This window comes from Micrasema longulum, unplaced genomic scaffold (genome assembly GCF_059751315.1).
Source record: "Micrasema longulum isolate JH-2025_06_02 unplaced genomic scaffold, ASM5975131v1 h1tg001650l, whole genome shotgun sequence".
Classification (NCBI taxonomy): domain Eukaryota; kingdom Metazoa; phylum Arthropoda; class Insecta; order Trichoptera; family Brachycentridae; genus Micrasema; species Micrasema longulum.
This window is the reverse complement of record NW_028278829.1, coordinates 419448-444934: the sequence shown is the minus strand read 5'-3', so window position 1 is coordinate 444934 and position 25487 is coordinate 419448. Positions and strand designations below refer to the sequence as shown.

The window sequence follows — 25487 nt, the reverse complement described above, 5'->3', positions numbered from 1 at the left end:
AGTGAGTGTAATAATGGAATGAAATTTTAGATAAGGTAACATAGAAGTCTAGGCATCTACAGGGATTATGACCTGTCATTAGCTGGTTTAGTTGAATTCAGTCCGGGGAGTTGAATCCAGTCCTTGTCGACAAAAAATAGGACAAACTCAAAATATTGTTGATAACCTGGTACATGAAGAAGTATAGAAATTGAAAAAATAAGATTTTCAGGCGTTGCCTAGTATGTAGGTGAAATAATTAAATTACATGAATCTCACCCACATAAATAAAGGTTTCTGCTCTTTTACTTCACAAACATCAACAGAAAGAATTGAAGGAATTTAGATGTGCAAATATGGGCAAAATGGTGAATGTTACACAGTCTGTAAAGTGGCCACTAAAACCAGCCAATGACAGGTCATAAGCCCCGTAGATGCCTAGACTTTTATATGACCTACTTTAAAATGTTCTTCATCTCTCTTGTAATATTTTCTTTTTCTTGTTTGTTAATAATAACAATGTAAATTTTAATTTATTTATAAGTTATTTATCACATATTGCTTAACTTTTTGTTAGAATTGAGATTTGGCTTTTTCTTCATAAATATTTTTTCGAAATAATTATTTTTTAGACTTTTTTTACGATGAACTTTGAAAAATGGTCAAGAATATTTTGGGAAATCGTATTTTTTAATTAAATAAAATAGAAGAACTGATTAAAAACGTATTTGACCAACGAAACGACGAGCACCGTACGTAGACTATGGAAGCGGTTGGGTAGGGGAGGAGTAGGGTTTGTGGAAGGGATGCTAGTCTGAGACATAAGGGTTTTTCTCCATTTTCAAATAAAAATTTAGGAATTTTAAAAAGAAAAAAAAATGTTTTTTTTTTTTTAATTTACCAAGAGAAATGTTCCTCAATAAAACACCCCTTGTATATATTTATATATAAACTGTATCTGTTAATGTATTAAAGTGTTTAAATAAAATATCTGCTAATAAAATAAATACAATGACTTTGTTTTTAACCACTTAGTTTTTTTTATTTCTACTGACCGGTTTCAAAGCTATCCAAGCTTCCTTATCAAGGTATATACTTAGATAATGAATCGCAATTTTAACGTCTAAGATTTTCAAGTTGTCTAATTTTAATATTTTACTTTCGACATGAATTGAATTTATGATTATTTTACCATCAGAAGGTTAGAGATTTGCGAATTCTAAAAAAAATATTTTTATTAGTTACAAAAATACCCTGAAGAAGGTAACAGTTGGTTACCGAAACTAGTTGGTAAAAATAAAGTGAGTGTATCAAAAAACAAAGAACAAGTTTTGTTTCTCCAAATTTAATTTAAAATGATACACAAAGTTATTGCAGAAAATATTAAAAATAGGATGGTTTAAATCTCAAAGTAATAATACCCCCGCTAATAAGAGTCGCCTATACGGACAAAAAAAATTATATGATTATTAGCCATGGAGTTTGATACAGTTTTTAGTAATACAACGGGCCATGGGTGCTTAGATTGAGGATTGGAAGCAAAAAACTATAACCGTCCGTTACACGTTTGTGGTTAAACCGAAAAATTGGAACGCTTTTCTTCTTTGCAATATAGCAAATGGGCTTATCTTTGATTGCTAGCGAATATTTACTCTAAGTTTAATTAAACATAGCACATGCACTCAAAACTTTGTTAATAACCAATAAGTGCGCGGTGAAAGCATTCACAAATTACAACAGGGAAATATCGCATACTACGAATATTGATAAAAATATATGAAATGGATTTAAAATAATAAATTGTATTTTTAATGGAGAAATGTTTCCATGGATAAATGTAAAAAACATATTCAATAAAAATTCTTTGCAAAAACATCGTGACGTGTTTGGCCTTGGTTGTTGTAACGTCAAGGTTCGTGATAATGTTCTAAACAAATTTGAATGGCCAGGAACAAAGAAACATGAATCGTGACGTATTATGAGCGTGGCCAATGCAATGACTGTTTTTGCGGGAATTCAAAATTACAAAATTAAAAATATTTTTTATGCTACTAATGAGTCTCAAATTATTTATTTTTTTACTTCAAAGTATTTCATAGACCCTTATTACTTCAACTCTTACAAGACTGTGGTAAATAATATCTTTGCACGCGGTGATGTAACATCGTGTTACCACTAGTAAAATACGGAATATTCTAAAGTTCAGACATTTGAAAAAAAAACATGAAGACATACTGTGGCCTATTTTTTTTTCCATAATTTATGCAAATGAACGTATTATTTAGCCCCGCTATAGCAAAATAAATTTAAAATCATAAATACGCCTCTCATGTTACGCACGTGCGTCCCCCATCACTGTCATCAACCGACTGAAGACTAAATCTGATTTAGACAACACCCGCCGTAGAACAGCGTCTCTGTCTTTCTTGTTATTACTTCTATCTTCGTGCTCTTTTTTGTATAAGGTATCTGATTAGATACGTTGCTGAATTAGCGGACATTCATTCTTCGCGAAGCAAGAATTCTTGGCGGCCTCCGTGGTGTAGTGGTCAAGACGCTTGACTCACGCACGGAAGGTTCCGTGTTCGATTCCCGGTGAGAACTCAAAATTTGAAATGTGATTTTTCTCAAGCCTGGGTGCTCTGTGATGTAATTCACCACTGTAATTAAGTCTCCTGGCCTGTTGTGGTGCAAAAAATAAAAAAAATGTAAAAAATGTAAACGTAAAAAAGGATAAATATTTTTTACAAAACATTTAGCATAGTTATACTAATTTTACTTTCTAAATCGGGTGTGAAAATGTCCATTTGAAGATTACAAAAAATACGAATTCATATTTTTTTTTAAATAAAAAAGAAATATCAAGTCTTGTGTCCTATGTCGACCAGTGTGACATCACAGCCACACAAAAGTTAAGGACGTGAAAAAAGGTAATATTTCCCTGTTGCGGAAATGTTAATGGGGCATGTGAAATATTTATGTATTTAACATGCCCCTTAATTTGTTTAAAACTAAATTAAGATTCATTGTATCTGGCGGCGATACGCTCTCACTTGCTTTTTAATGATGTTCACGCTTACACATACCTGAACACTTACTCCCACGAAACCACACCTCTACACTTACTCTAATACAAATACACACAAACGCACCCTTTTGTTGTACCATAATTTAATTGGTATGATTTTTATTTAGAAACTTCGCTGGTCTGTCTTTAAACTTTATCCTAATGTCATTTAATCATTGTTGACTGTATGTTTCTGTAAAATAAATTCCACTGCCGTATAAAAAGGTCATTTCACCTATGGTGAAGTTGGAATATTAAGACTATGAATTAATTTCGCATGCCAAGCAAAAAATATATTTCGCATAGGTATTTATTGATTTTGATTAAATATATAAATAATTTCCATCAGTATAGAAAGTGGTGACAGTGTAAAGATTAGTAGTAACAAGTAACAGGGGTATAAATACCTCGCAACACGTGTACGGAAACAGTTGTCGCCGAGACGTCTTCCAGAGAGCACGTGTAATTTCCTGAATCCTTTCGGGCCGCATTAGCGATGTACAGTCGGGAGAGGGCCCCGCTGTTCTGCAGCTCTGTCTTCACGCTACAAATTAATTAAACAATTAATTATTAATTTTGTCGGTAAATGTGATTGCCACACGTCTCCTGCCAAGGACGAACCTTCAAATTAGGGACAAAATCAAAATTTTCGACATGGTGTGGTTAACATCACATGAATTATTCAGCGATCTTAGATTGAGGGCCTGTCATGGAAGCTACTGGAATATGAAGAGATTTGCATCGAAAACTGTCTTATCCATTTAAACATATTTTTTCATTAATCTTAAACTACTATTTATTTATTTGTTTTTATATGGTTTAATTCAGTGCCACAAAATGGCGTTTATTTTTTTTTTTAATAGACTAAATCATGATTACATGAAATCATTTACATAAGAACAAGATTGATATATTTTCATTGTTCGTATTTATTTCTACGTAACTCGTTAATATTCTGAAAAATGTAGGTAATTGACTCTTAAAAGACTGTGGTAAATAAACCCTTTGCGCGCGGTGATGTAACATCGTGTTACCACTAGTAAAAGACATAATATCCTAAAGTTCATACGTTTGAAAAAAAAATAACATGGAGACTTACTGATTTATAATTTTTTTCCCATTATTTATGCAAGTAAACATATAATTTAGCTCTGTAATAGCAAAATAAATTAAAAATCATAAACTTGCCGATCATATTACGCGCGTGCTTCCCCATTACAGTCATTAATAGACGGAATCGGTTTTACACAGCACTCGCCGCAGAACAGCGTCTCTGTCTTCCTTGTTAGGAGTTGTATCTTCGTACTCTCTCTTAAACAGATGTGTTGCTAAATTAACGGACATTCATTCTTCATGAATTGTATCTTCGTTCTCTCTCTTATACAGATATGTTGCTAAATTACCAGACATTCATTTTTTGCGTCGCAAGGATAAATATTTTTTTTGTTTTGACATCCAGCATATTGATACAAATTTCACTTTTAAAATCCGGTGTGAAAATATCAATTTGAAGATATCAAAAAATACGACTTCATCATTTAAAAAAAACTATAGATCTGAATATGTATATTTTTTATTTGATACCAGACTTATATCAAAGCTTGTATCAAAGCAGTTAAAATAATATTTTTTGTCGCCGCGACGCGTCGAGCAGTGCCGCTCTAGTACTGTTTGACATTTAGAGTACTTTTTTGTCTAACACAACGGCATATTTCTGCGTAGCATCACGATTATGATGAAAGTCCGTAAGATAATAAGTGTACGAAAGGCAATCTATATCGACGCTGAAAAGGAAAAAGGTACCAAGCGACATTTAACAATTTTATGAAAGAGCCAATTAAAGATTTCTGTATTATATATATTTGAAGTCTTATTTTGTATAGTATATTTGAACTTATATAGTATCTTGTATTGTATATTTGAACTTTGTGGTCAAACATTTTAGAGATTAAAAAAAAAAGAATAACCCGCTAAGCCTCTTTTTCGAGAATAGTCAGCAGGTGGGATAGAGGAGATATGAAAGAAGATAATGAAAATAAACCATAGCACCCAGACCAATTGAGAAAAAATCTTTCTCGAATATTTTTTTGCAACTAGCGGGAATCGAACCCGCGACGCCAGTTTCACAGTCTCTTCGTCAGGACATTCACTACACCAACACGCAAATACTAAAATCCACTTTCATCTTTACCATCGCCATCCTTTGTATATATGACGGTGATGAGGTGAAAGTATATTTTAGTTTTTCATGTCTGTGTAGTAAATGTCCAGACGAAGAGATGGGTACGTCTCGAAACCAGTAGACATTGAAAGTCGGTAAGTGGTTAAATACAAAAATTTAGTATCATTGATTTAAGATTTAATTTTTTTTTAATTATTAAAGAATCTCGTATTTAATTTTTTTATTTAAATTATGTAGAAATCGCGCCCATACATAGTACCTATGTATGTATGAAATTTTTTCATTAATTAAAAAAAAAACTTAATTTGGCCCTTTTCTAAAATTGCTACAAGTCGCTCGGTAACTTTTTCCAATAACAAAAAATTATAACAGTTTTAGGCAAAAAAATAAGTATACAATAGGTTAACAAAGTACAACAGGGATGGAAAATACTTTAAAGAAGGTAATATAGAAGTCTAGGCATTTGCAGGGCTTATGACCTGTAATTGGCTAGTTTAAGTGGCCACTTTACACACTGTGTAACATTCACCTTTTTGCCTATGTTTGAATATCCATATTTCTCCATCCTTTGTATATGGTACTTGCATGTTGGTGCTGTGAATGTCCTGACTAAAAGCCGGGTACGTCTTGAAATCGGTAGACATAAAAAGTCGGAAACTGGTTAAATACAAATATTTACTGATATTGATTAAAGATTAATTTTTTTTTTATTAATAAAGAATCTCGGATTTTAGTTTTTTTATTTAATTTATATAAGAATCACGCCATATCATCACATAATATGTGTGCATGATTTTTTTTTATTAATAAAAAAAAAACAAAATAACTTGATATGGCTCTTCTCTAAAATTGCAACATGTTGCTCGGTAACTTTTTCCTTTCCATCTGTGTATGTATGTTTGTGTATGTACATCGAATGGATGTATGTATGTGTATGTATCAGGAGCAAACCGTGTATAGAAGCGATTATGCGCAGCTTACCATTATATTTTACTGACCATAATAATGTTTAAGTGTAACTTTATCTATAGAAAAAAAAAAAAAAAAAACGGTTTGTTTTAAATCATTTCCACCGTTTGTATTTTTATCCTAATATAAATATTAATATAAATAAAGAGCGCCCAGCGCACGCGGTGAGCCAAGAAATTAGCCGATTATTCCAGCTTATTTTTTCATACAAATAAGTATGCTATATTTTGAATGTCTTAACCCCAGTGCAGGTTTTTCTCCTAGATTAAACTTGCAGATTACACAAATTATTTGAAGATTCTTGATTTGGAAAACAGTATTTCAAACACTATTTCTAAAGGGCTATTTTTCTTGATGGTGCTTTTGACATAAGACCATAATTACTTTCATGCGTCATATTGCAGGACATGCTAGCGCTCGACGCGGCCGTTTTTGCGCTATTAATTTTTCGAACAATTCGGCCAGTTGACATTTCAATTGAATACCTTATATCGATTGAATTCATATTGTTATTTTTAACTTATTTTTTAATGAGTTACGTATTAAAATAATGCATAATATATCTATAAACTCGTAATATAATATAATATATTATATCGCGAAGTTACGTCGTTTGAGTCGATTTCATTGATGAGAATAGTTGTTGTATCACACAGAACCACAGAAAAATATCAATTTATAGTATAAATTACGTACATTATATTGTGTATCTTCTATGTACCTAGGTACAAATATATTTTTTTATATAGCTTACCTGTTAATAAAATCACCATTCGCCACTGTTATGTATATATGTATGTGTATGTATATATATGTATGTGTGTATATGTAGGTATATTTATGTGTGTGCACAGGTATGTGTATAAGTATATGGATATATAAATAAACATACAGGTCAGTCTGCCTTAGCACGCGTCTCGTTCTCTAATTGGCTCTACTTGAAACTATGTAAACCTATGTAATTAACAAAAAAAAAACAAATTATCCACGAATAAGAATGCTTTGTGCTAGTAACGAGTCTATTTTATAGAACATTTTAAGTAAAACATTTTTATAATCACTCCGATTTGGATAGCACAACTTTTAAAATGATTCGTTTTATTGCACACAAAATTATATAATATATGCCTATATATAATTATATCACGATATTAAGTAAGATTGTTGATGTTGTAGCATATTTATCATTTTATATTTCGTGTTATTTACTACGAGAAAACTATTGTGAACCTTGAAAAGAAAATAATGGCGTTAAAGAGCCATGTGTTGTCTTGTGAAAAAGTACCTCGATTTAAAGTTCTTACTAAACACAAAGAAATGTTAAAAATATTCGCTCGCTGAATGGACTTCACAAGCACTAGCTGTTTTATTGTAATTTATCTTTTAAATGATCAATTTACTCTTGTGTGCCAAAGATTTGAATTAATAAAGTACTGTATTCAGAATGAAACGTTTTCTTAGGCCGTAATGTTTTCCATGAATATTTATTGATTAATTTTTTGAATTATATGCCAAATTAAAAATTGTTTATTTTTCATTATTATTGTTAAATACGCCCCGAAAACTTTTACATGAAAGGTACAAAATTAAAATTCAATCGTTTAATTATAAAATTTAATATTTTGTAGGTCTCAATAAATTTGTATTTAATAATGTATTTTTTTAATGAATCGAATTACACTATGCTTTAAAGATATATATAAATAATGATAAAATATAACACAAAAATAGGTAGGTCATCATCATCATCATTCTCTTTCCGCATGCAATGATGTATAAGGCACTGGATTGGCACACCAATCACAGCGTATCTTGATCATTTTTGTTACATGAAAGTAAGGTGATCAGTCTCACGCTTTGGATACTAGTCCGGGGACTATGAAATATTTTTAGTGTAAAACACCATTTTAAAAATATATATTTATCAACCGTGTCGGGAATCGAAGCTGAGACCTCTTGCATGGTAGGCAAACGCGCTGACCATAACAAGTAGCCGACAAGTAGGTATGTACATATTTAAATATTTTCAAAAATTATAATAGTTTTAGGCAAAAAATTAAGTAAACAATAGGTATTATTTAAGTGTAGGTAAGTAAAATAAAAAAAAATTGTGATTTTTACAGCATTCGAGTAATGCAAGTTATTTTAATTTTATCGCCGTAGGGATTTCTAATCTTAATACAGATAATGGAAAACAAAGCACGTCAATTTATCCATACGCGTTTCCGAGCCGGTGTAGTCTGACGATTGGAGAATTTACAAAATAATTATGTGATGCATTAAAAATAAGGTGTCTTCAATTGGGCAACCCATGCCGAGGGCACTTAACAATGAACTATTTTTCTAACAGATGCAAATACACATATTCTTCATCTTCACGTGCCGCTCTTATCGGAGGTTGGCGACCGTCATTTGAAACCTATCTCAATTCTGGGCTATTTTTATGAGCGTTGCGGCATCTGGTATTCCAAACCACTGTCAAAAATTTCTGAGCCATGATGTTCTTTATCACCCATATACCCATCCCATACCTCGTCTACCCTCTATCATCCCCTCAGCTGTGAGCTGTAGAAAGGCATATTTTTCTCCACATAAAATGTGGTCAAAGTTTGCGGCCTTTCGTATTTTGACGGTGGTTGACTGTTCAAAATACTCATAGAAAACATAATAATACAGAGAAAAAATTACAAAATTACTAAACTGTAATAACCATAATTTGAAACGCCCTTACACACACAAGAATACAAACGTCACACACATACAATTATTATTCAAACTCTTTTCTAATACATTATGTTTTATTATCTATTAATAATAATTATTACTGTAATTATATATATTACTAGCGAACCTGACGAATGTTGTCCTGCTCATTCGTTGGTTTGCTTGCTGTAAGCTTAAAAAAAGACTTTAATTTGATAAATAGGTACCTAGGTACTTGTTGATGGTTGAATTTCAAAACATAAAATAAACGTTTTTTTCAAATATGGCATTCTTTTTGCAAACATCAAACTCCGGTCTTCTCACCAACAGAGGGGTGTACTTATATGGGAATACAATTTTTAAAAATGTATTGATAAAATAAAATCTAATTTAGACTGTGTCAAACTCCAAGAAGATCTCAATAGATTAAATTTATAATGTAAACAAAACTTACTAAAATTGAATATTAAAAAATGCTCTGTGCTCACATTTTCAAGGAACAACTTTAAAATCATCCATAATTATTGCCTTGACTATCAAGTACTTACTAAAATTGATGAGATGCGGGATCTCGGGGTTCTACTTGACAATAAGTTAACGTTTGAGGCACATGTCAACTCAATTGTGAAAAAATCATACCAAATGATGTTAGGTTTCCTCTTCAGTATAGGGAGAGAATTCAATCATGCGCGCACTCTTAGAACTCTTTACTTTACATTTGTTCGAAGTCAATTAGAATTCGCATCTCCCGCTTGGAGCCCTCAATACAAAAAATACATTAACCGAATTGAAACTATACAATCAAAATTTTTATCATATTGCAATTTTAGACGGTTGACTATCCAGATGAATCTATAAACTTACCTAAACTCCAAACTCTCCAAACTCGAAGGAACATGGCTGATGCCATTTTTATGTATAAAACTTTGAATAACATGATAGATTGCCCTAAGATTCTGTCACTTATTAATTTTAGAGTCCCAGTAACGCAGACCAGAAACCAATCTCTTTTTAAAATTTCTAAATGTTCAACTAAATCTTTTCAAAATTCATTTGTAAATAGAACCTGCCATATGTGAATCAGAAATTAAATTGTATTGATATAAATAACATCTTTTACTTCCTTTAAAAGTGAAATTTCCAAAAATAATTCAAGTTATGATGTTGCGCCTTGAATCCGCAGCCTATATTATGCAGGTTATGTGCAGTTCTGTATGTAGGCACATAATAAATGAACACTGTATGGTCAACTATAGTTGTATTATTTATTATAATGTGCAACTGTGTGACCAATATTCATTTACATTTCTAGTAATATTATAAGTTTTGTATGATTAGTTATTTTATGTTATGTATAATTTTTATGTGACAACATTTACAATAACAATATTATGTGGAAGCCTCTAATTGGACTTTATGATATGTATTTATGGTATAATTGATTCTCTTAAATGTATAAATGTCTCTTGGCTTTCCAATGAAATAAAAAATAAAAAATAAATATTATTTAAGTTTTATCAAAAATCCAGCAAAAAGAAATAAATGGGTAGAAATTATAAGTAATTTATGGAAAGTATCTGATTGAGATCCACAATAAACGAATGTTGTTTGTAAACATTCAAAAACAAACTTTTTTTATACACTAAAAAACAACATCTTTCCATTTTTTTGTAAATGCGTTCTCCTCAAATGCAACCCTGGTAGATCAATAAATAAATTATTTATGCTCCTTATTTATTTTTTTACATATAAGATTGAAGATTTTAATATCCACGAACACGCACAGCGCAAAGATCCATATTTCTCTGAAAACGGCAAGTAAATCGGTTAAACCATTTATGAGGTGTTCAGTGACATCACACGTACAGAGGAATTATATATATACATATATACATATATGTATATATAGATATATCTGTACCTCAGAGGCAGACGAATGCAAATCTAGAATTTGGTGAAATGACATTTCGATTTTCGTATCCATTTTATGATCACGTCAATTGATTTTGAAGAAATGTAAGCCTTATAATGAAAGAACCAAGATACCGAAAATACAAACTAATGCTATAAATTATTAGAAATTACTTGGAGAAAGTAGATTTTCTAGGCGTGTTTTGAACGTTCGATGTTTGGATTTGCATCCGCCAGCCTCTGGTGTACAAATGTACATATATTATTTATTTTAATTAATACTATTTATTGCTCTATTAATAATATTTAGCCTCTTGTAGAAAAAAAAAGGATCTAAAGCTTACACCACATTTTATTTTATTTTATTTATTTATTATCATTATATTACATACACAAAATTATAATTTATGTAAAGTTGCTTTGACTGTCTAACTAGGGCTATTTACCCCGTTCTAAAACAGTCAAAAAAATATAAAAAAACAGTAATCAATTTATAGAAACAGTTATAAAGATACAGGATAAAGTGAAAAACAAAGTAAAAAATGGAGTAAAAACATGGTAAAAAAATGTAGTAAAAACATAGTAAAATTGTAGTAAAAACATAGTAAAATTGTAGTAAAAACAAAGTAAAATTGTAGTAAAAACATAGTAAAAATGTAGTAAAAACATAGTAAAAAATGTAGTTAAAAAAACGTAGCAAAAAAATAAATGATTAAAACAAAGTAATAAATGCAGTGAAAACATAAAAACAGAATACATAGTAAGAAACATATTTAAAGTCATAATAAAAAAATGAATGTATGTTGTATAGCAAAAAGCATATTTAAAGAAAGAAAAAAAAAAAACAGCATATTAAAAAATAAAGTAAAAGATGTAATAAAATTTTTTAAAAATAAATACATAGTTAAAACAAGTTAAAAAGTCATGAAGATCTTAAAAATTAAATCAGCAAAAAAATTAAATCAGCAAAAAACTAAAAATATATATTAACAATTTAAATTAAAATTAAAACATGTGTTGGCCATCTAACAGCCGCCATTAACCCCTCAGACTCCCTGCGACCAATTTCTCCAAGGAAAGTAGTCAGCAACCTCCTTAGCTTGTGGTTCTTGCAACATTTCCATGACTCTGGCATTATATTATAAAGCTTTTGTCCTATGTAGGAGTATTGTCTCTGTGCTAAGGAAGTTCTAACTATTTGTCGAGAAATCAGATCGTTACTGGAACTCCGAGTCTCATATTGATAGGCAACTGATGGATGTATATCTCTGTTAATGTGAGTGACCACCACTGCTCTCAGTAAATATTGCTGTCTTATATCAAGCACTGCAAACTCCTTGAATAAAGAATCACTCTGATATCTAAAAGGCTTTTTTAGAATGGTTCTTATCAATGACTTCTGTGCTTTTGCTGCTGGGTCCAACTCTGTCTTTGTACAGCTACCCCAAGCAATTACACCGTACGTCATGATAGAGTTTGCCAGTGCAAAGTAGAAGGATTTTAAGTCTCTGGGTCTAAGTATATTCCTTAGAGGTAGAAAAAAATGTATCAAGCGTTTAATCTTATATGAAATCGTTTCAATTTGAAAATTCCACCTTAAAAACCTATCAATTTTAATACCTAGGTATTTGATGTTTGTGACCGATTCCAACTGTACACAATTACAGTTTAATTCACCGTGGCATTGGTGCAGCTGTAAATTGTAATTGGTACGTGGTTGCCCTGCCAAAGTTATGCTAAAGCAAATATATTTTGTTTTTTCTGAATTCAAAGTAAGCAAATTGTTATTCAACCATTTTTTAATCCTTGTCAGATCAGTACTTGCTTTTTTATGGAGCTCGAACCAATTTGAGGCATTGTAAACAATAGCTGTATCATCAGCAAAGGAAAACAATTTGCCCAAAGACTCTCTCGTACAGAGATCATCAATATATACCAAGAACAGTAGTGGTCCCAATGTGCTACCCTGAGGAACTCCAAAATTAAGATTAGCAGGGCAGCTTATGGTGTCGTTCACCCTAACTCTTTGGACTCTATTGGTCAAATAGCTTTCAAACCAATTGTGTAGGTTTCCTGCTATACCCAAATTTTCTAGTCTCTTTAAGAGAATTTTGAAGGAAATCGTATCGAAAGCCTTAGCTAAGTCCAAAAATATTGCCATACATTTTTTACCACCATCGAGATGTTTAGTAATTTCTTGGGTTAGGTTTGCTATCGCGTTTTCCGTACCCATGCCCTTTCTAAAACCGTATTGATTATCAGAGAGAAGGTTATTATTTTCAATGAAAGAGCTTAGTCTAGCTTTGGCAATTTTTTCAATTATTTTAGAGATTGTGTTTAGTAAAGAGATAGGTCTGTAGTTTTGAATTAGATTTTTCTCACCATTTTTATACAAAGGTATCACAATTGACTTCTTTAGGTGTTTAGGAAATACTCCACATTCAAAACTAAGATTAAAAATATTTGTTAGTGGTTTTGCTACATCATGTTTTAACAATTTTATTAATTTGGATGTGATTTTATCTGGGCCCATAGATTTACTCTGTTTTAGGCAGTCAATGGTTTTTATTATTTCATCAGTCGTTGTTTTAATAGAATCTAGTTTTTGTAGTGGTGAAGTAGAAGGTATATTATTAAAAAGAGTATCTTCGTTAGATTTTGTTTCTTTCAGAATTTTTTCAGATAAGGATTCACCAACGGAAGTAAAATATTTGTTTGCATAATTAGATATTATTTGGGTATCTGAAGTTGTTGTTTTATTATCTAGATCAATTTTGTGTAAAAATGATGTTTTGTTCTTTGTTGTTTTAGTAATCTCTTTAGCTATTTTCCACACATGACTTGGATTAAATTTATTGTTATCGTAGATGAGTTGTCTATAGTATTTTTCTTTGGCTAATCTTATATATTTTTTACAATTATTTCTGTAGTTTTTATATTCTTGTTGTACGGTAATATCATGTGGATGTTTTTTAGCTTTTTGGTGTAGTACATTACGTTTGTGAATAGATTTGACAAGAGCATGAGTGATCCAAGGAGTTAATTTTAGTTTCTTATGTGGAACAAACTTGAGAGCGGTATGTATACAAATGTAGTGGTTAAAGGTTTGAGCAAACACATCCATTGCTTTATCAACATCTGTCTCCGTGTAAACGTTTTCTCATTGTTCTCTTTGAAAATCATTAAGAAAACTAGAGTAATTCAATGTCGATATGCAAGATATCTTTTCTCTAGTTGGAAGATTTATAGATTTGATACAAATCGCAATAGAGTGGTGATCTGTTATATCAGAGTGAATAATAAAAGTATCGAAGTTTGAAATGTGTTTGGTAATAATATGGTCAATACATGATTTGCTCTCACCTCGCTCCCTTGTGGGGGAGTCTAAGGTTAGATTCAATCCATGTTCCGCAAGGAAGCATTCATAATCGTTAGCTTGACTGTGTTTATTAAGTATGGTATTGATATTGGTATCTCCAATAACGACCTGACTTCTTGTATTATTCATATCCTTTAAGATAACATCGAGGGAGTCTAGAAATGGATCAATGTTTTGAAAAGATGGTGACCTGTAAATAGCCAACAATGAAAAATTTTGATCTATGGTAACCTTTAAACAATCTGCTTGCATTAATACAATTTCTTCTACATTAACATGTAATCCTAATTTGACATACATGACTACGCCAGAACATTTGTTTATATATTTTTTTGTGTGATATTCGCTGTATTTGTTTATGTTTCTGGGTAAGTAGTGTAGATCCAACCAGCATTCAGATAAAATAATAATATCAAATTCACATGAGAGGTTGTTTAGAAAAATCAGAAAGATATCCAAATTCGACATACTTCTTATATTTTGGTGAACAATCTTTAAGTTATATTTGTTCCAGTCCCATTTATTCAGTTGGTTAATTTCATCAATAATTATATTGTTATGTTCGTAATGTAAGTTGCCCGGAATATCTGTTGAGTCCGTCATAAGTATTTTTTTATTTTTATATATACTAGATTGCAAAGATGGTTGCGATATAAATATTCTATTTTAGATATACAAATCATAACTATTTTTGATTTTGAAATCAATGTTAATTGGTGACTGTCATTTGAAATTTGAATTTTTAATGATAATATTAATGACAATATAACATTTAATGATTCTTCACTCATTCTTATAAACCTCAAATTCATTGTCAAAAAGCTTATAATAATTTCTAAGATCATCATAATACTTGCATAATATAAATGTCGTAAACCCTTCATTTTACATAAGATTATTTATTTATTTATTTATTTATTTATTTATTTATTTACGGACAAAGTCCATTATAAACATTACAATTAAAAGAAATTTTTACAAAGGAATAAAAAAATATAAGGAACAGAAATAAGCAGCAAAGACAGATGATAGATTTTTTAGATTAAGTAAAAAGCATAGGCTAACTATAAAGATTCTTTAGCTGATTTGTAAAGAAAGACATCCTTACACCATAATAATCAAGATCTTGATGATCGTTCACCCGCCTGATCATTCTGGGCAAAGGCGACTGTGCACCATAATTGGTCCTGTAGTGACCGAGGAAAAGCATTTCATTATTTCTTAGTCTACGGGTGGGAACGTTAAAAAGAATCTTTTGCAAAATTTCAGGGGCATCAATGAGACAGTTCATAATTTTATACATGCAGATTATATCTGCAATGCATCTGCGTTTTTCAAGACTTGATATGCTTAAAAACCTCTCCAAATCAGAATATGAATAGTCTCCTCTTTCCAATCCCATCTTCCATGCAATTTTTCTTATAAAACGATGTTGAACTGATTCAAGGCGCTTGATATGAACAGCATAATGAGGGGACCAGATTACAGATGCATATTCAAGAATAGGGCGAACTAAAGAGCAATAAAGTGTTTTAAGTGTAAGCATACTTTGGAAATCAGACGTAGTTCTATTAATAAAGCCTAAAATTTTTAAGGATCTGTTTACTATATTATCAAAGTGTTCCAGAAAAGTTAGTTTATTATCTAGGATCACTCCAAGATCTCTTATAGAGGTGACAATCGAAAGAACTTGGCCATTAAGTTTATAATCAAAAATAAAAGGATGTTTATATTTATGGTATGAAATAATTTTGCATTTATCGATGTTAAGTTCCATGTTATTAGTTTTGCACCAAGTATGAAATGCATTTATGTCTTCTTGGAGTCTGACACAGTCATCAATATTTTTAATTAGCTTAAGTATCTTGTTATCGTCAGCAAAAAGCCAGAATTTTGTAAAAGAAAAAACATTAGCAGCATCATTAACAAACAGATTAAATAGAAGAGGGGCCAAGTGGGCACCCTGTGGTACACCAGAAGTTACTAGGAAGCTATTTGATATGAAGTTATTGATTTTTACACTTTATAAAGTAGTACAAGTGATATAAATTAGCAGTTACATTGAATAGTAACTTTTTACATATCTCAATTAAAACTCTCAACAGATTTATAAAAATGGATTTAATGCAAGTTGTTACTTTGAAATTTGTTATTATTTGTAATGTAATTTTGTTTGTAGAGTTTTTTGAAATATTCATGATAGTTATAATATAATCCGGAATATGTTTAAATTTAGAAATAATGTATTCTTTACAATAAAAATATGGCCTAGCAATAAAGTTATGGATATAAAAATAAGATATCAGAAATATATTTTTTTGTGTGTGTGAAATATTTTTACATTTTAGTTTTTTCACTGTGACAACTGGAATAAAAAAAGTAAAAATGTTAAATGTGTAAACACATTCAATGTGTCTTAATGTTTTTATCCAAGTAAGGTGAAAAATCCTCAAGTTTAGTAAATAATTATTACCTTTTTCATTTCTAATACAAAATGTACATGAGAAGCAGGCACATTGTTGAATATAAGAATAATACATTTGTTTTACACAAATAACTTCATGAACCATACTCCTTATTCAAAACTAGAGATACCGACACAAATGGAGTCACGTGTTATGCATACTCTCGTCAAGTTTTGTTGTCCTGTTCAGAAATTGTATTATAATATATTGTGTTGTGTACGTAATTGGTACTGTTTTTGGTTTATGTATTTTTAGTAATAATATCACTGTATTATAATAAAATAGCACTGTGTGTACAACAATAAACTTAAATATAAAAAAAAATTAACAGTGGATTTTTGAATTGGTTCTAATGTTGTTAATATATTTATATATATTGTTATGTTATACAGTCACACCTGGATATAAAAAAGCCCAAAGAACCGAGACGCTTTTATCTTATAAAGAGGTCTCTCTTATATAAATGCTTTATTTTACAAAGGTCTACAAACATAACCAGGCTTCCCACTTCTATTATGTATATACTACTATGCACATATGTACAGGTAGTACAAAAAAAACAAAAGTACATGACATGTGTATGTATTAGGTAAAGAGGTATATTAAAAGATACACATACATACATCGTACAAATTGTCAACTTGTCCGCACGTGCACAAGCAGTGACCCTGCGGCTACATCTGCAAACCAAACGTTATTTTATAGAGGTCACGGTTTTGGCTCTTTCTTAAATAGAGCCCAATTCAGATAAAACGACTCTCTTTTACAGAGTTTTTCCCGATCTCTTTCTCTTTTTGTCTCATTTTTGGAGATTTTCGTGGGTAAAAATGATGGGATCCTAAGCCAGCCTTCTTTTGACGAGGTTTCTTTTATGTTCAGATTTTTTTATATTCAGGTTCGACTGTAGCTGTAAAAATCCCCAAAAAAATAAACTTAACGAAATTAAAAAAAAAAAAAACATAATATTATAATTCTATTTTGTTAAGTGTTCTTGGTACAGGCTTTTTCAGTAAGAACACATTATTTTTATTGTTTAATATAATGTACAAAAATGAATTTCTCCCAAATCGCAAATTACTTAAGCGTTATACCAAGGTTCTTCAATAATCTCCCGAAAATTATTATCAACATGGAAGATCTTTATACTCGTATCAAAAAATACCTTCTAAGTACTTAAAAAAGTAACAATAAAAAAATAATTAAGAAAAAAAACAATCGAATTTAAGGTTAAACTGCATGGTTTAAATGCTTTTATAAATAGTAGGTGCTGAAGTAAATGCAACTAAAACAAGAAAATAAATCAAAACTAAACAAAATAAATCAAAAATGTAAATTCTAATCGACCATATTTTTTTATTGAAATTAATAGTACCTATGTTCCCGGTCTAGTAACTGAAGCGTAAAACCAATCGCCTTATCTTTCATTCAACAAAAAAACAGATGTGCAGCAATTGGAGTACCAATGCAGTATCCAGTGAGAAGTAATGATGATTATATATCGTCGGTCTAACTTGAATATCTCGTAAATCGCGTAAAAAAAATGCGTATTATGTGGGTATGCATTGTCACAACTTCAACATCATTTTTACTTACAACCACTGTTCACTTACCACCTAAGTATCCTTTGATCATCCGCCACAATAATACCTCGTGTAGTGAATCACGCGTTTATTTTGTTGAACGTGTGTCGCATTATAGACCTTGTTTTCACCAACCACCAGTGTTCAGCTCCAGATTGAGGACCTGTCCTATTGTTGGTGTCGCTCGCACTAGTCGGACCACCGCAATTACATCAAGAACAAACTAGGTAAGTGGCATCCATTCCTAATCCATCTCATTTATTGGGGTTGTGACCGATTGACACTGCATACCACATATCGAAAATATTCACTTATTTCATTAAAACTAAAATACAGTCTACTCCGCTAAATAATATCCTAGAAGCCCTAGGGCTTCGCTCCCGGCAATTTTTCGCCTCGCATCCGCGTGGGAATTTGTTTTCTCACCACCAAAGCTACGTTTTCTCAAGGGAGAGTAAAAACTTTTTTCTTCTGTAGACAATTGTAACGAAGCTTTTTTTTGTATTTAAGAAAAATGTAACTCTTTATAAATATATAAGTTTTACACACATATTACTACGTTCTATCTAACAGAAAATGTTAAAATATCGCTTTTGACCATTTTTGGATTTACGAGTACAAGTTATGGTGACGAAAGTATCTATTTGTTTATTTACGGACTTAAGTCCATAGTTTACAACTAGAATTGTACCCATGTAAGCCAGAAAATAAATTATTTATAAAGAAGTAACTTTTGTACTGAAATTTAATTAGTCAACTTTATTTATATTATGAATATAACAAAATACTTATATTAAAAGCTTTTTCGTGCAGCGAATGATCGAATTTCGAGTTAAAACTTTCCTACATGCTTTGGAAAAGTTTACCGTTAAGGATGAAATAAGCTAAAGTTTAGTAAAAAAGCTTGGTTTGCCCTTACTGCGAGTACTGAGGTTGTGGCGGTGAAGATTAGGTAGGCTCAGGCCAGACATAAAGTGACCTTTTTGTAGTTCAAGTAAAGAGCAAAAATTTTTGGGCTTTGCCTACTTTAAATATACCAAACGGGAAGTTGAACTTTGAAGGTCGTAGTGAGCATAAATTTTCCGGTCTTTATATTAATTTTAGGACTTTAAATAATTTAGCCGAGAAAAACAAGAAAAAAAAGATTTATGTTGGTTTTTTCTTTAAGTTTCGTTGTATTATGCGTGTCGACTGCGTAGTATATATTTATTAATATATTTATTCATTAAAAATTACACTCATTTACATATCAATGAACTAATTAAGGCTTTTTAGCCTGTGTCCATGTGAGCTTTGAGAATCAACAATAAAAACTACTCAGTAATAATATGGGTTGGATATCTTTAAGTAATCTTTCATTTACCGTTTGAAAAAATCGTTATGTTTATGAAATAGAATCGTAATCCTGGTCAAGTGTTTTCAACCTTATGGCTACCACGTAATGCAAAAATGCTAAAAATCATAATCACAATATAATTGTGTTTTTTTTTTATTTTATCAAATAAGCAAAATATTTGTTACATAGTGTTAAGTATGTAACAAAAAAAAATATTTCCCTTACTCTGTGAGACCAAAAACTCTGCATTTGCTTGGGTTGAAATAGAATCGTAATCCTGGTCAAGTGTTTTCAACCTTATGGCTACCACGTAATGCAAAAATGCTAAAAATCATAATCACAATATAATTGTGTTGTTTTTTTATTTTAAATACACAAAATATTTTTTAAGTACTTACTTGCAATGATAACAATTAATATTGGGGATTGTAAAAGAGAAGTACCCAATTTTGCGGACGATAAGACGCATCCGAAAATGTATCTATGAATTACAATATTTTGAGATTGTCCAAATGTTTGAATACAAAAAACTGGATTTCACCCCCTAGGGAGACATTAAGATTTACAAATTACAACAGAGATGAAGAACATTTTAGAGAAGGGAATATGGAAGTCTAGGCATTACATCACTAAAATTCACAGATGGAAGAATTGAAGAAATATGAAGTAAAGTGGCCACTTAAACCAGCCAATGACAGGTCATAGGTCTTGTTAATGCCTATATTTCCATATTATTTTATCAAAACTCCAATTTTAGGTTGAATTTTCAGAGTCAAAAAGTAAGTCCTATGGTAAGCGGGTGACAGCTCTGCGCAAAATTGATCCCCGGGAGTTATTTTTTAAAACGAATTACTTCAAAATGACCGAAACTATTTAAAAACAGTGCAGACAGTGATTAGTTACATTAAATGCATTCTCATATAAGAGATATGAGTTATTTTAAACCAGGACAAATTTGTAACGTCATAGAACAAAGGGATAGCTTAAGTTGCGTTTTCTTGACATCTAGGGGCTCCCGCTGTCCCGAAGATGATCTTTCGGCATAACTCGGCGATGTCCTCTAACTTTCCCAACTGAGGCGTTATTTCAATTGATGAAGGTACTGGACATTAGATTTTTTTCCAAAAGAGTCATTGACACATTTCTAGTCATGCGGTTACAAATGGAAATCCCAACAGAATGGTTTTACGAGGTTTTATCGTTAATTGAATTATTTAATTCCAAAAACACGTAGGACTTTAGTTTAGAGAAATTTTTCTTTTGTGGCCCCAAGAGTCTTCATTGTCTTGGATGAACATACTAAGTTCTTCGAAACGAAAGCTATTTTCAGGAGAAGTGTACACGTTTGAATTTTGTCCGAGAGAAGAGACCACTGTAGCAGACTGCTGCGAAACATTGCATTTTATATGCTTTAAGTTTATTTCATTTTTAGTATTCTTTAATAACATGCATGCTTTCAATTTCCATAATGTTGTATCCCAACTCAACACAGGGCTCTTGACCTCATAGATTTGGGGAAACTTTTTTTTGTAACATGTTTATTAACATGAATAAAAAAAATAAAAAAAATTACAGTACTATAGTAAATTATCAATTTCTCTAGCTCCAGTAAAAGTAAGAATAAGCTCCAGTAATAAAAGTACCAATTCCATGTGACCAGAGTTCTTAAACAACATAGCACAGCAAATTTCATACAAAATTACGTCATTTAAAAAAGAAAATTGAATAAAAAGAAATATTAGCGATCTCATACTTTACTTAAATATTTCAATTTTGTTGGCCATTTTCAACGAGTTGTAAATAACTCACTATTAGAAAATGGAAATCAAGTTGGGGTGGAGTGGGGTTCAAACCTCGGACCTCTGATTCGTGAGTCCGCAACACTAGCCACGGGACCACGACCCGATTTAAAGCAACATGTGGCTTATAAAAATTAAAGAAAGAAACAAATACAAACGTTAAATGATATGAATAAAATAAAAAATAAATGAAACTAACCCAAATATGAGAAAAATCAACATAACAAGAGAGTGAATTGAACATTATTTTGTTAAATTAATAAAATAATCCGTAACGGTTAATAAATCATTTTCAAAATAAAAGATTTTTCTCATACGTATTACATCTCCAAAATAATGTTGTACCTCAAAATGTCGCTTTTTTACATCAAACCCCAAACAATGACGAACTGACATATTACTTCTAATAACATTTCTTATTAAGAATCACACATCGCCACAAAATACATAAATAGTGGCAAAATAGTTCTATCTTTATTTCATGTCTATATTTATACATGTATTTTATATGTGGGTTTCAAATAAACGCGCAGCTGACAGACTCTTCAGTGCTCAAGATTTTTCTCAATATCGAAGATATTCTTTGTTCGTAAAACAATGGAATTCGCGGAACGTCTAGCGTTGAAAATGTGTAGGCTGGTAGAGCCTAGTCGAGGAAATTTTGTTCCCCTAAAGTAATGCGACAATTTGCTGTTTTTATGAAAACCTTAACACTTGCTCCCGAATGCTTGCAGAAGTTAAGAGTCCATGCACTACCGTATAAAGTTTTTTTTTTGGTTTTACCGGAAATTATTTTTTGCTTTAAATAATCATATAAACTGTTATTCAACGCTTATGTACTTTTTTATAGAATCTCAAACAAAGTGGACTTAAAAATAAAATGATTTTGACCGTATTATATTGAGAAATAAAATAAGGCACCTTGTTAAACAGAAGTATAAGCACGAATTTATTAAACGTATGAATAATTAAGTTTTTATGTTTGTTTTTTTTAATTGTATTTTTTCTGATAAAATTAAAAAATTTAATATACCTACTCGTAAATACCAATGTTTTACAGAAAATATTCGTGAAAACTGATTTTTTTAAAAATTTTTATATAAATAATATATCAAAAAAAAAATTTAAAAATTAAAATATCAATAAATAAATATAAAGTTAATCTAAAGAATTTTTTTTATCTAAAAGTAATAATAATAAGGCGAAACAATTGTCACGAAGTTTTTATTTAAAAAAAAAAAATAAAGTGTTCAGTAGACTCAAATCAGTGTTTGATTTCTAATTATAAGTTTAAATAGTTATTATATTTGTAGACCATACATCTGACGACAGCAGAAAAGAACGAGACACTTTTAAGGGTTTTTGGATAATCTTAGCTTCTATAAACGACAAATTATCAACAATATATAAACAAGAGGGACACATCAACGGTGGATGTCTCTAATACTGTGTGTATCATTGAAAATCATCGTTCTAGTGCCATAATCCAGAAAGAAAATACTAGAATACGTTTGCATGAAGAAAAGTCAGACCGCGTATCTACGTAACTCTGTGTGGCTGTGATGTCACACTACTCTACGTACAATACAAGACTTGATAAATCTCTTATTTTTTAAAATGATGAAGTTGCATTTTTTAAAATCTTCAAATGAACATTTTTACACCGGATTTGAAAAGTAAAATTGGTATAACAATGATGGATGTTAATTCAAAAAATATTTACCCTCGCTACGCGAAGAACGAATATCCGCCAATTCAGCAATACGTCTGTATAAGAGAGAGCACGAAGATATAACGCATAACAAGGAAAACAGAGACTCTGATCTGTTGTTGCTCTGCTAGTGCTTGTGTGAAACAGATTCAATCGGTTATTGACAGTAGTGGGAAACGCATGCATGTAAAATAACCGTCGTATTCATGATTTTCTATTTATTTTGCTATTAGAGGGCTAAATTATATGTTTATTTTTATAAATTATGGAAAAGGCATAATCAAACCGTTTATCTTATTTTTTCCCCGTCTTTTGCTTGTAGTACTTACCACGATGTTACATCATCGCGCGCAATGGAATTATTAACACAGTTTTTTAAGAGTTTATTCTAAGGAAAAATGTACTGATCATTTAAAAAAAATACAAAGTAGATTATTTATGGTGACCAACGTTACTGGGAAATACTCCACTGTGGAATTCCACACCCCAATAAGCAACCAAAGGAAAGGCCACATCAATTAATAGTACTATTATATTTACCCAGTCTGGAATCTAACCCACGATCTTGCGTATGCGTATATCTGGCAAGTGTATTAAATCCCTTAATTTAGAAAGCAAATAAACATAACCCTTTCATCTCGGGTGTTCATTCAAATATACGTTAAAGTTTAGATTTATTTACTCTTTTACCTTCGGAAATTAAAAAGCAGCAAGTTCCTTTTTTAATTGCTAGTATTCTTAGGCACATTTCTATTTTTTCTGCTTATCTTGGTAGTTAGCACTACACAGAAAAGATTATTGCTTATTTTGGTTGTTTTGAAGTCAATTACTGTCGTTCTTCTTAATAATATCACCAACAAGCTACAAAAAGTGGCTTGGTGGGATTTTAGTTTTAGTAAAAATATAACAAGTGAAATTTTTTTAAATTGTAAAAATGTATAATTATGCTATTAAATCAAATAAATAAAAAAAAATAAAAAAAATATTAGAGTAAAAGAACACTTCAGATGCTTAAACAATAATATTTTTTCTGAATTCGCAAATCATCTGATAAAAAATAATCATAACTTCAATAAAGACACTGGGTTAAAATTACTTCATGTTGAAAATAAAATATTAAAATTAGACAACTTAGAAATCTTAGAAATTAAAAAAGCGATTCATAATAAGAAAACAATAATTAATAACCAAATAAACAATATTTCTTTTAGTCCTCTCCTGTCTAACTTCGAAAATAATGATATCAAATTACCACCCGTGTAAGGAAAAAACGACTTGATTTATTGGGTCCACGTGTAGTATTTAGTGAACATGATAAAAAAAATTAAAAAAAAAATATTTTAACGATACTAATATATTTGTACTAGCTTTTACCCATGGCTTCGCTCACGCAGTATTAAGTAGAAATTAGTGAGATAATTTATTCGTTTTCTAGTTTAAAAATAAGAACTCTCCCGATGAAAGGGTATATTTTTCGGGACAAAAAGTAGCTTGTATCGATTGCCGGTCCTCCAATTATCGCAATGAAAAAACATGACAATCCGGTTGTCTATGGCGACATCGCATCGTTATTCTGTTTGCAAATCCAAAATGGAACCAAACTCAATATAGATAAAGCAAGTCAATTCCAGAAATTTAAGGTATTAATTTCAAGTTGATTATTTTTTGTACCCTTACCTTACCATCTACTTATTTTCAAATAGTGTTGTTCATTGTTGGTATATTATATATTTTATTAACTTTTCCTTTTAATTCGGGGTTGGGGTCTGAAGCGTCAGTAGGGTCGCAGTGAGGCACATCTTGCTACAGGGTGTGATTCTATTAAATGCTGCAAATGCCCAGTTGCATTCCACCGGTAAACATTACTGACTAGTCCAACTCGTTAGCGTCCACGTCGCGAGCCAGAGTCCGGGAGCAATGGTATCACACTCATAACGGTGAGATCACAGCAGATAACGAGAGGATGAAAGGCGAGTTTCTGGCGCTTCCAAACCATAACCAACCAGCTAAAGGGAGGTAACCCTGATAGAAAAATCCACCAGAGAAGGCAATGGGAAACCACTCTGGTCATCTTTTCCCAGGAGTTACTATGGCGAGTACATCCAACAAGCAGTTGTCCTGGCCTCGGAGTAGCGCAGAACCAAGATTCTTTCAGTGTAGTGATCGCCAACGTCGGGGGTCCTTGATAAGGCACCGCAAGAAAAATAATTCTGGATAAAAATGATCACTACTCCGGCTATCCTTATGCTAAAAATTGTGTCAATCGGTCCCTCCGTTGAGACGTGAAAGAAACACAAATATACAAACAAACAAACACACTTTCCCATTTATAATAAAGTATGGATATGTAAGATAAAAACACATATTTTAAAAATGTTGACTATCAATTATCAATTCGAGACACAG

At 31.1% G+C, this 25487-nt stretch overlaps 1 protein-coding gene across 1 annotated transcript in view; it reads right to left on the bottom strand.

The window, feature by feature from the left end:
- Window positions 1-25487, bottom strand: part of LOC148274430 (opioid-binding protein/cell adhesion molecule-like) — a 143218-nt gene that overhangs the window by 10656 nt on the left and 107075 nt on the right. Inside the window, exon 5 of the mRNA XM_088237127.1 lies at window positions 3454-3590. Coding sequence (XP_088093253.1) covers window positions 3454-3590 — 137 coding nt within the window. The remainder of the gene's footprint in view (window positions 1-3453; window positions 3591-25487) is intronic.